Source organism: Phalaenopsis equestris, unplaced genomic scaffold (genome assembly GCF_001263595.1).
Source record: "Phalaenopsis equestris unplaced genomic scaffold, ASM126359v1 Scaffold000002, whole genome shotgun sequence".
NCBI classification, from domain to species: Eukaryota; Viridiplantae; Streptophyta; class Magnoliopsida; order Asparagales; family Orchidaceae; genus Phalaenopsis; species Phalaenopsis equestris.
Window position 1 is genome coordinate 76756979 of NW_018164444.1, and position 12235 is coordinate 76769213.

Below are 12235 nucleotides of genomic sequence, written 5' to 3' on the forward strand. Positions count from 1 at the left end.
TATATATATATAAGAAATGGAGGTCAATCTGCTTGCAGTTGGATGTTACACCTCAATATCCAATAGCTTAATTGGGAAAACCAGTGATTAGGGCTGCCCTCAAAAAGCTTGCCATTCGCAGACATCTCGCATTTGACTCACTAAATAGCTTGGGTTTAATTCATTCATTACGTAAGTAAGACGAACACATAGTTTTTCCTAACTCAATTTATAAATGAGTTGAACAAGACTTTTTTTTTTTTCAGATCATGTTCTGGCTGTTTTGGTTCAAATTAATTAAATAATTAAATAAATAGCACTGTTATAATATTTTAATTAAATTTATATTTTATTTTTAAAATTGTCCGAGCTACATTTGAGCTTAAAATGAGATGAAAAATAATAAATTAATTCAAATCAAGACAAACACAAACATGCTATTCACGAGCCATTTAAAAAATGAGTCTATTTTGAACCCAAAAAAAATTCAAGCAAATTGAACACGAACAAAAAACTGGGCTCGCTCAAATTCAGTTCGTTCACAACCCTACCTATGGTCTCATAATCCACCCTACTCAAAACCATGTAAAACAATATTGTACCTTCTAAGCTGTGTGAATAGTGATTAGATGAGAGAATTTTCCGTGTATTAAAAATAGGAGGAAAATGGTTCAAGGGAACGGAAGAAGAGGATACATGCGGGATTTGGAAATCTCATTTAACAAATTATATGGTTTTAACTCGGACATACAACTGAACTATCACATACAAGCGAATTATCTCTAGTATTTACATTCTATAGAAACTTGCAATACAAGCATCCACATTATCGCGTAAAAACAAAGAAATCATTGATAGCTTAAAAATGGATACAAGTATGCTCAAAACTAGAGGTGTAAAGCGAGTCCGGGCTCAACACGTGTTCGGCCCGTTAAAAAATATCATTGTTCGTTTTCGGCTCGTTTATATATCGAGCTCAAAAAAATTATTTGTGTTCAGCTTGTTTGTGAAGCGAGTCAAACACGAGTCAACAGCGGGCTGTTCGTGAACAACGAGCCGTTTTGACAGCCCTAGTCACATAGTTGTAGGATGTTAGATTTAAATCTTATTATTCATATTAAAATATTCATTTAAATAGATTTTAACATATTTTTATTCTATTTTTTAATTAATTATTTTAGTTGATTATAAACCTTTGTAGCCTTGTAGTTAGTTAAATTATTTAAAAATAGTAGTCGATTATATATATATATATTAAAAAGAATGGTCGAAGGCTATTATACGAGCCTCGACCATCCCCGTGTGCCTAGAATTCGAGTACCTCACCCTTCGCCGGGGGGAATCGAACCCCAAACCAAAGGGGACTTACAAGTAACAAGCAAATGTCCGACCAAATATATTAATTTCGAGCCAAAACGAGTTGAATACGAACGAACAAAACTTTCGTGTTCGTCTCGTTTATATCAAGCACAAAAAAATTATTTATGTTCGGTTCGTTCGCTTAGCAAATAAATCGAACACAAGCTACTTAACAAGTCAAACACAAACAGTTCGCAAACAATAAATTGTTTGACCACCCTACTCAAAAAATCAACCCCACGCAATCAACTTTAAGCTTGCTTACCCGCTTTACATCATTCTTATTGCCACTACCACTGTAAATCTTAGATGTTCAAAAAAGCTCCTCCCCTCCAACTCATTAAGCAGTCCAAACTATGGAATAATACAAGCCAATCGAGATTAGTATTTCATATTATCTTTCTAAAAGGGTTTCTGAAGCTGATGGATAAGCTGATCTGAATATTAAGGTCTCCCTATCTGATAGATTTAAAATAATCCACTATTCGAACAATGGAGTTTAATCAAATCCAAGATATTGGTTCTCTCCAAACATGCAATTATATTGTTCCAAAAGCCGACAACAATATTCACTGTTTGCAATTTGTATAGAAGCTCAATGCTAAAAACAAATCCAACTGCAACATTATCAAGAAAATAAATACCCCTGATTTTATAACAACAGCCCATTCATGCTAACAGAGAATGGGACTCAGCTAAAGGTTTAAGAAAATCCTGAAATATCATTTTTTTCCAATCCAATGGATTATATTTATAGCCCACTCCAGAATGTCTTTTTTTTTCCAGATTCAATATCATTTTTCCAATCCAATGAATTAAGCCATACTCCAAAATGAAAACCAATCACTGTTGATGTACTCATTTGAAAATAACTAAAAACTAAAACTAAAAAAAATAACAAAATCTAGATATACATCAATCACTTAAAAAAACATAACAAATAGTTAAAAAGCCTTGATGATGGCAAATTTTTAAAATAAATTAAATGTTTTATTCGAAATAAATATTAAATAAAACGAAAAGTTCACTTTATTCAACAGTTTTTGGCTTGTCAAACTTATGGGCCAATTCATGAATAACAAAGTTCAAAAGTACTAAATTGGCAAATAGGACATTAATTACTATCATCATCATAATCACTAACCATTCCAAAGGATCTGGGCCAATCTTGTGAATCTTCATTCTTGATTCATTTTGTTGCGTATTACGTGAGATGTTAAATCTATATATTATACAACCTTTTATTCTCAGCTTCTATTCCCTTCTAATATTTAAAACTAGTTTAAAGAGCTTTTTGAATACCGTAGATGAAGATCAAAGCCCTGTTGATTTTGTTAAAAGATGCAACCCTTTGATACCTATAATAAGAAACGAAATTTTTCTACACTCAAGCTATTGAATGGAGGTATTTGGGGGATGGACTGTTCACGGATCAAGGGCTAATTGCAAGCTAGCGGCAGCCAAGCACAGTGACTCGGTTGTATTAACAATGGGGATTGGCAACCTGGCGTTGGAATCAGCAGATTGATGACTTAAGGCCACGGGTAGCACTAATTTAGTACTTCTCAATGCAATTCTAATACGGTGCTTACTCATTTGCGTGTGAATTGATTCTTCTGTATTTCACTTCGATTCCTTTTGTCTATCGGATAAGAGCTAAATGCTGCCTAAGCTACTGCTGATGGTTACAAGAAGGGCCTAACAGGTCTAGCAAAGAAGAGAAGATAGGTTCTCCCTCCACCATACCAAACCATAGCATATATTTAGAAGTCCACATAAAACACTCACCTCTTAAAATTATTTCTTAGAAATTAAATAGGAAGATCTTCCAATGGTATTGCTCGATCCAAATGCTGATCCCAGAAAGAGAAAAATATGCTACGGAAATGGTAACATGAGTCAATCTAGAATGGTCAACCCTTCCTTTCTATCATGAGATGCAAATAATGGCTTCCTGAATTTATGGCTAATCAATTCTATGGAAGAACATATTAGAAACTTATACTTGGCCTACAAGAGCACAAAAGAAATTTGGTAGGAAGCCAAAATGGCATGCTAACCTTTAAAAATGTCAATCAACTGTGTAAATTACGGACCAAGCTCGTGATCCAACTTTGTAAATTGCGTGGTATTATGGCCAATAAAGAAGCGTGAATATTACTAACTACTTCACCAAACACAGAATTTTGCAAGAACTGAATATCATCAATATAAACAATTAGTGTGGGGAGTGTGCAATTAAATACATCAAACTTGTGAGAGATTAAAAACTTATGATTCCCTTGCAATTCTCAATAAAAATTTTATGCATTCAATGGTAGAAACCTTGGTTTCATTTGTTCCTACAATTGAAGCATTTGTTGAAGTTTGAAGAAAAGGGAAATAGATGAAAAATGATACTTGCGGGTATTAAAAGTACTCTCAAAACTAAATAATCTGGTCATATTACCAGAACCTTCAAAAAAACAAGGCATGACTCAATGTATGGAAAGAAAGTAACTCTAGCATGATGTCTGTAAAAACACCAATCACACAAACAAAAAAATAAATAAAATAGAACTTCACAACAAGCTAGAAAATTAGATCTATCCAAAATTCCAAACAAAGACACTAAAAGCAAAAACTTAAAGAGGATAACAAGAGAAAAAATTGCCAACTTGCCATTTTTTTCTCTTGCTCTAGCTTTACTAAGGAGGCCCAAAATCCAAATTTCAAAAAATTTGGATCACAATGTAGGTCGTGCACATGTATTCTAATCTTATATTCCCTAACCTGGAAATATTAAAGTCAAAATTGTCGATGGATCATTATCATTGAATATAAGGACATGGGCCATTAGAATTACCTCTGAGTTTTGTCTGATTTCTGGTTCGTATGTTTGGAATCACCATTGCAATCTCTCAAGAACAAGCAAGATGGCAAAAAATAACAAATGTAAAACCACATTTTCATCAAAATTTTCTAGATTTGAGGACCAAAATTTAAGAAAGAAGATTGGCAATATTAGTCAAGTCAGATATACTACGTTAATGATTATACCAAAGAGAGTGACCATGCTTTTGCTATCAAAAAGTATCTTTCATCCCTTGAAAAAGGGACCAAATAATGTCATAACATTAAATGTTAAGCAATTTTTGTTTTCCATTCTTAAAAACTTATTTCCTTCCTAATTAGGTAATAAGTAAATTACCAAATGTAAAATCTATTAGTTTGTCAAATGACAAAAAAACTACTCTCAAAACTAAACCTAATAAAGCCACCAAATCTTTTTTTACCTTGTGCATGGTGATATCTACGGTCCATTCAAACTGCCAAAATGTAACTCTAAGCGTTGCTCATCACATTTATTGACAATTACTCTCATGTATCTACTATACTTAACAAAAATATAAATACGATGCGGAACAAATCTTCAAAAACTTTGACAATACAATTAAAATCTAATACTCCGATAGAACCAGAATCATTCATTATGATAGAGGTATATAATATTTTAACCTTATTCTTGAAAGTTGCCAAAACCATATGATATTATCCATCAAATTTCTTGCCCAACAAACCTCAACAAAATGGTATAAGGGAACAAAAAATTGGACATCTCTTAAAGGTCGCTAAATCCATAAGACTTCCCCTTAATACTCCAATTACATTTGCATGTCTTCTAACTCCAATTTTTTTAAAAGCACGATTCGAAGCGCAATTCACTTGCAAAGTGAAGCAAAGTGCTTGACGGCCACCTTGCTTTGTTAAAGTGTGATTCAAAGCTTTTTGGTTCATTCATGATTTAACAACAGTAAATAAAGAGTTCAGTCTGGTGTTCAAAGGAGCACAAACAGTGGATAGTCATGTTTAAGAGTTCAAGGGGGCTTCCTTCAACTTTCTCCTAAGCTTTAATTTACTCAATCATGCCTCTCAATTCCTATGTATTTACATATCTAACAACAAATCTTTAATTTTTACATGATATATTTTGATTTAGATATGTAAATACATATGAATTTGGTGGAATGCATGTAAATACTTCTTTTTTTAGGCAATGAGGGTGAACCAAAAAAGTCTAGGTTTTAGAAAAAAAATTTAATTAGTATCAAAAAATTTTACTTCAATTTTTTAATTTTCAAAAGAATAAAACACTCAATATTTTGCCTTCTAAGTTAGGTATCATTTTTTCTATTTTATATCAGCATTTAAGTTATGCTTTACGTTTTATAATATTTTATGAATGTATTTATACATAAATAATTTTATATAACATATTAGTGGTGTGTTAATAAGAGTGCCATTTGCCTCAGCTCTTTGCACATTGAACCAAAAATAAAGCCTTCACAATGCATTGCTTTTTGCGCTTTGATAACACACTAGCTGCCTCATAATCAACTTCCAGCTAATGTACTTTGGCTCAAAGCTCAAATCTGTGTTTTCCAAATGCTTTCAAAACACACCAAATATTTCAAGTCTTCCCTTAAGGTTTTTGGATGTCTTGCCTTTGTTTACAATCATAAACAATTAAAAATAAAATTTGATCTAAAGGTTTGAAATTACATAATCAGATATCAAGATGTTATTTGTCGATGAGACAATACATTTTGAGATGTGAAATTCAAAAATAACCCATTATATTAAAATAATAATAATAATAATAACATACAAACATCAAAGTAAGATGTCAAAATAAGATAATACAAATGTGTCACTCCTAATTCAGTAAGACAATAAAATATGAATCCAAAAGTTCCAAATAATCTCACACATAGTTAATTTTCTCTAAAACCATCATTATAATAAATTATTTTTCTCTAACATCCACATTTGTGTCAACATCCTTTTAGGGTTTGTTTGGGGCGGTTGCAACTTATCCAGCTTATCCTAACAGCTTATCCTAATAATTTGTTGATGAGCAGCTGATCCGGATAAGTTGGCTAGCTGTTTGGTTTGTGCGTTTGGAAAACAAATGATTCTGGAAAAATCACCTTCTTCTCGGTGGCTAGGGCGACGATCGCTAGGGAGATGATCCAGGCCTAGCGACTAGCGAGGGCAATGAGGGAAAAATGAGGCCGCGAACGCGATACGCAGGTAAAGGCCCGTGTTTACTGTTTAGCCTAAACAGTGAAACGTAGGTTTTAAAAACACAGGGGAGATGCAGGAACCAAACAGCACGGCGGCGTTTTCAAAAACGTCGCCGCACTTTTAAGCTACCCCAAACGAGCCCTTAATCTTCATTCGCATCTTCAATGTCACCTATCTTCGTATTACCAAACCAATAAAAAGCAACGACTTGCAGCTGAGAGTACCAACAATGTCATGTGAATGAAACAACATAGTAGAAATTTGTAGCACGCATCCCATTGCAAATCTCGATATGTATGTCTAGGCTTTGTGTAGAGAAATACATAATAAGAATCATTTTCATAGTACAATAAAATAAGAACTATTTTTATATCAAATTATAAGTTAAAATTATTTAATAATCAAATCCGTAATTTTTTTACCCGCAAATCTTACGAATTGCGTAGAAAAACACCAACTCCCTGAGCATGTCTCATGATCATTTTTTTCAAAATTATATTGAGATATGTCACTTAGTACACAATTTTAAAGAATAATATAAACCCTAAGCCTTCAAAACACACGCACAAGCGCGCGCACACACACACATCGTATCCATTGACTTCACTTTCATTGAAAATAAACCTTCAATAAAAACTCCTTTCAGAAGGAGAAAGAAGAAAAGGATAAATTTATCCTTTTCCAGAAAAATGTTCCACCGTACTAATACCATAAACCATCCTAAACATGATTACACTAAGATTACTAAAACTCATGTCCACTAGAAGAAAAAATATACCTTTCATAAAAGTTCATGTATGTCCAGGCTTTGTGTAGAGAAATACAGAATAAGAATCATTCTCATAGTACAATAAAATAAGAACTATTTTTATATCAAATTATAAACTAAAATTATTTAATAATCAAATCCGTAATTTTTAGACCCGCAAATCTTACGAATTGCATAGAAAAACACCAACTCCCTGAGCATGTCTCGTGATTATTTTTTTTCAAAATTATATTGAGATATGTCACTTAGTACACAATTTTAAAGAATAATATAAACCCTAAGCCTTCAAAACACACGCACAAGCGCGCGCGCACGCACACATCGTATCCATTGACATCACTTTCATTGAAAATAAACCTTCCATAAAAACTCCTTTCAGAAGGAGAAAGAAGAAAAGGATAAATTTATCCTTTTCCAGAAAAATGTTCCACCGTACTAATACCATAAACCATCCTAAACATGATTACACTAAGATTACTAAAACTCATGTCCACTAGAAGAAAAAATATACCTTTCATAAAAGTTCATTTAAGAGGGAGAGAGAAGAAAAGGAAATTTTAACTTTTTTCCATAAATATGTTCCAACGTATTAAATACCAGAAACCATCCTAAAAATGATTACACTAACATCACTAAAACTCGTGTCCACTAGATCCTCCAACAGCCTCGGGAGCTTCATGTTTATTCACAAAGTAATAAACTACCAAAAAAATGAAACCATTCTCAAAGCTCGACACGAATCCTATTTTAACTCCAAAAACTCTCAAACTCATCTTGAGATAAAAGTAAAGAACAGCACATTACTCTAAGAAAGAGGATGCATGCATGTGCAGAGCATCCTCAAGAAAATTGGCTAAAATGAGACCAAAAAATAAACTTAGTCGCTGACAAGCAAAAAATGGATATTACACAGACGACAGAAAAGGCTCCTAATAATCCAAGATAGAACAAGAAAATTTAATGAGAAGATGAAAGCCCCTGAAAAGAAATAAAAAAATGGAAGTTATTCAAAGACCAACAGATATGCCACCCCAATGGAAGATAAATACGACTTCACCGCGAAATCTCAATATGATGGATCAATCGAGAAATAAAAAACATGGATGGTTGCATAAAGATTTGCCCAAACATATGGGAATCACAATTCTGAAACATTTTTTTTCTATGACGTAGCTTAACACCATGTTGATTTTTTGGTTAAAGAAAAATAAGCATGACTAGATATTTCACCAACTAGATGTTAAAAATATATTCTTGAATGATGTCTAAAAGAAGAGGTCTATATAGATTCCTCGCCAAGTATCAATGACCATGGAAGAAATGCATAGTTTCCAAATTATAAAAAATCAATATAAAGGGGGGTCAAACAAAAATTACAAGCCGATAAAGGCACAAATACAAGCTCTTTAATCACGCTGATTCCGACATATACAAGGATGATAAGTCTATCACATAAATCATGCATGTTGATGATATCATTGTTACACAAAACAAAGATTTAGAGATAAGTAACTCCAATTTGGAGAAAAATGCCTTCAGCAAAAAAAGAGTACAACAACTTAAAATTAAAGGCCTTGGGCATCTCGGATATCTTCTCGAAATGAAAATATGTAGTACATTCAAGACCACTTAAAAGAAATTGATTTAATTGAAAGCAAATCAATCGAGATTCATACAAATTGTAATGTTAATTTGAGTCGCATTAGTACTAGTTCCCTAGTAAACAAATTTATCAAATGTTGATGGGAAAGCTCATCTGTTTGGCTCATACCAAGCCTGAGAAAGCCTTTGTTGTAATTTGGTAAGTAAGCTCATGCATGCTCCCAGTGAAAAACCAATGTTATTGCTAGAAATCAAAAATATCCTAAGGGAGCTTTCTTTAAGAAAAAAGTTCAAAATTATAGAAGCCTATGTTGATGCTAATTAGGCTTATGCATATAGTAGGCGGATGATCCTCATATGGATTTGCACATATATGTAATCTTATAACCTAGAAAAGCAAAAAAACAGAATATAATAGCAAGTAGCATAGAAGCAAAACTCAAAACATTGGATGATGGGATCAATGAATTAATCAAGCTTAGAATTTACCCCAATAACTCCAGAAAACAATCAAGACGCATATGATACTATATTGTTAAAGCTGCTATCAATGTACCTCACAATTTTGCTAGAGATCACTGTACCAAATATGAGGAGACATATCGACACTTCATAAAAATAAACTTCAAAATGGAGCTAAATGTTATATATATATGTATATATATATTCCTTCTAACATTCTGACCAAAGGATTGATTAGAATCCTATTTGAAAATTAATTGACAAATTTAGTTTGTTGGATGCTTAAAAATTGCCTCAAGGGGGCGTGTTAAAAGTTGCTGCCATTTCTTTTCTAGAATAGGAAAGAAAAATATTCTACCCTATAAGCCTTATAGATTGGTAGAATTTAGAGGCAAGATTGTTGGTGGGCCACTCAAAGGTGAAAACTACACAGAAAATGACATTTGGGGAAGAGCCAAGAATGACAAGACAGCTGCAGCAGAAATGGAAACATCCATTTTGCTCTCGGTTTGGCCTTGCATTGGATAGCCGATGAAGTAATTACTTAAAGTCTACGTGAAGTATTGATTAGTAGGTTTTTGATGCAATTTATGTTGTCTTATTAATTTCCTTTCTCAATTGAGTGCTTTATTTATTCCAATTCTTACCTATTATACAACTCTATAAATAGGATCATCTTTAAGCCAAACAATCGCAATGGGGTATTCCTCAATTCTTCCCCCAGATTTGTGATTTCGTAGTTCAAATAAATTTATATAAAAATAACAGCATGAATGGGGTATTCCTCAATTCTTTCCCCAGATTTGTGATTTCGTAGTTCAAATAAATTTATATAAAAATAACAGCATGAATGATGTTTGCTTCTATTTGGATGCATATTTCTCTCTCAAAAACATGCATAGAATAAGATCATAAAGAGGGAAAAAAAGGAAGACCAAAACATTAAGAAAACATATAATTCAACCAGGAAAACAAAGTTTAAATAAAGAGGACTTACGAATCTGAAGCAATGATATCTGGGGTATTATTTTCCTGCACCAGATGGAATTTGAAAGTGTAAGCATACAAAAGAGCAAGTATATCAGACAAGCTACAGCTAACTCACCCCATCAGCCTTGGTTTCAGCTTCAATGAACTCCCACTTCTCATTCTTAAGAAGCAGAACCTCCACATCACCATCATTATACAAAACCTGCATAGAGGATCAGCTTCCTCAAATTAGAAAAACAAACCAGAAACACAAAGCAGAAGAAAAACTAAGTGATAAGCCAGCAGACAAGTACCTTATGCTTCTTCGTACTTCGATCAAAGGAATCAACAATACCTTCATAAAAACTGCCAGAAAAATCCTAACAATGAGGACATGTAAAATACAAAAGCAAAAGAATCATCAACCAGATCATAATATTCAACATCTTCACCATTTGCATTTCCAACTGCGTGTAATGGACCTAGATAGCAAACCCTTTTTTTACATAAAGTATAACTTGAATGTTAGTCATCGATTGAAAACTCTAGCTTTCGTAACATTACTCCCTATCAACTCTTATTCACCAAACACTAATGCAACCATTGGAATCATCAACAAATTTCCTTATTAGCCACTCTAATAAGCCACTCAAAGAAATTAAATCAATCATGAAGTAAAAATTTATACCAACAAAATCTATTAAAGTAATACAAAAGTGACACTTTCTCTTGTAACGACTCACCTTTTAGATGTTATTAATGACTGCTTCAATAAGATTATGTAATACAGGCTCTTCAAAGTATCTTGCAACTCAAACCTATACTAAACTTTGATCACAATGCCCTTTCTCATCACATCAACTAAATTGTATTTTGAGATTAAAATTTTAAAATATTTGCACATCATTCACCACACAAAAAACACAATTTTTACAATGAAAATAAAAAAACGATATCATTAAAACAGCATTTAATCAAAATAACTCAATGAGCTAAAGCTTTCTCATAAAAAAATTATAAAATTTCTCCAATCAAACTCAACTCCACTTGTAATGCTCAATGTTCTGCCATGGTTACTAGAATTTTATTAATATTAACACAAGTTAAAAAAATTTGACTCAATTTACCCGAGCTATTAGAAAGCTAGAAAACTTAAAAAATGGGTCCAAAACTAAGGTATCCAGATTGGAGGCCAACAATTACAAACATTGGGATAATATGCAACAATTTCGATGGAAACAATAAAACTTAAAAAAAAAAAAGATTCTCCATTTTGAGAATGATTTTCTAACACTGATTCAATATAAGAAAAACAAAAATTAGGCTCACCAAAATAATTAGCCTCTCCTATTCTCCAATGAAATAGAATCTCCCAATAGTAGAAAGCTCTTCTTAACAGTCCAATTTTTCTTTGGTTCTAATTGGTGGACAGAGTGGGGCATGAGTATGTTAAACCGACGCCTACGAAACTATCCGCCTCGTACTCCACTAAGACGACGCTGAGCCCCCCAAAATAATTTGAGGACTTATGTTAAGCATACAACAGCAACAACAAAGCCTTAATCCCACTACGTGAGGACTTATGTTAAGCATAAGACTAAAAAAGACAATTTAGTCATTTCTTAACTGTCATTGTGGGTCATAAATAGAACTAATATGTTATGTTTAAGTTACGTGTGATTGTTTTCTTGAATCTTAGAGTTAGGGTTTGAGAGAGATCTCTTACCTCTTAAATTGTATGTGTTTGATATTTTATATTTTTCGGATTGTATTGTTTTGTTTTGATATTAGTGGAATAGAACCTATTATTTCTACCATAATGCCTGCGGAAGCTTGTCTCGTTCCTATCAAAGTACTATATATATGGTCGATTATACGAACAATCGCCTATCTTAGTTAACAAAAACTCTAAGCCAGCCTACACCAATATCACCAAGTATCTCATTTGAACCTTTGGTTTTCCTTTACACATCATCTTCAGCTCAAACTCAACTTTTTTTTTTATTTACCAATCTAAAGTAAAACTCA

At 32.8% G+C, this 12235-nt stretch overlaps 1 protein-coding gene across 1 annotated transcript in view; it reads right to left on the reverse strand.

Moving 5' to 3' along the window:
- The window catches only part of LOC110021984, a 34698-nt gene that overhangs the window by 1330 nt on the left and 21133 nt on the right, over positions 1-12235 (reverse strand). Inside the window, exons 10-12 of the mRNA XM_020720737.1 lie at positions 10522-10573; positions 10344-10430; positions 10236-10270 (exon numbers count right to left, since the gene is read on the reverse strand). Of these exons, the coding sequence (XP_020576396.1) occupies positions 10236-10270; positions 10344-10430; positions 10522-10573 (174 nt within the window). The remainder of the gene's footprint in view (positions 1-10235; positions 10271-10343; positions 10431-10521; positions 10574-12235) is intronic.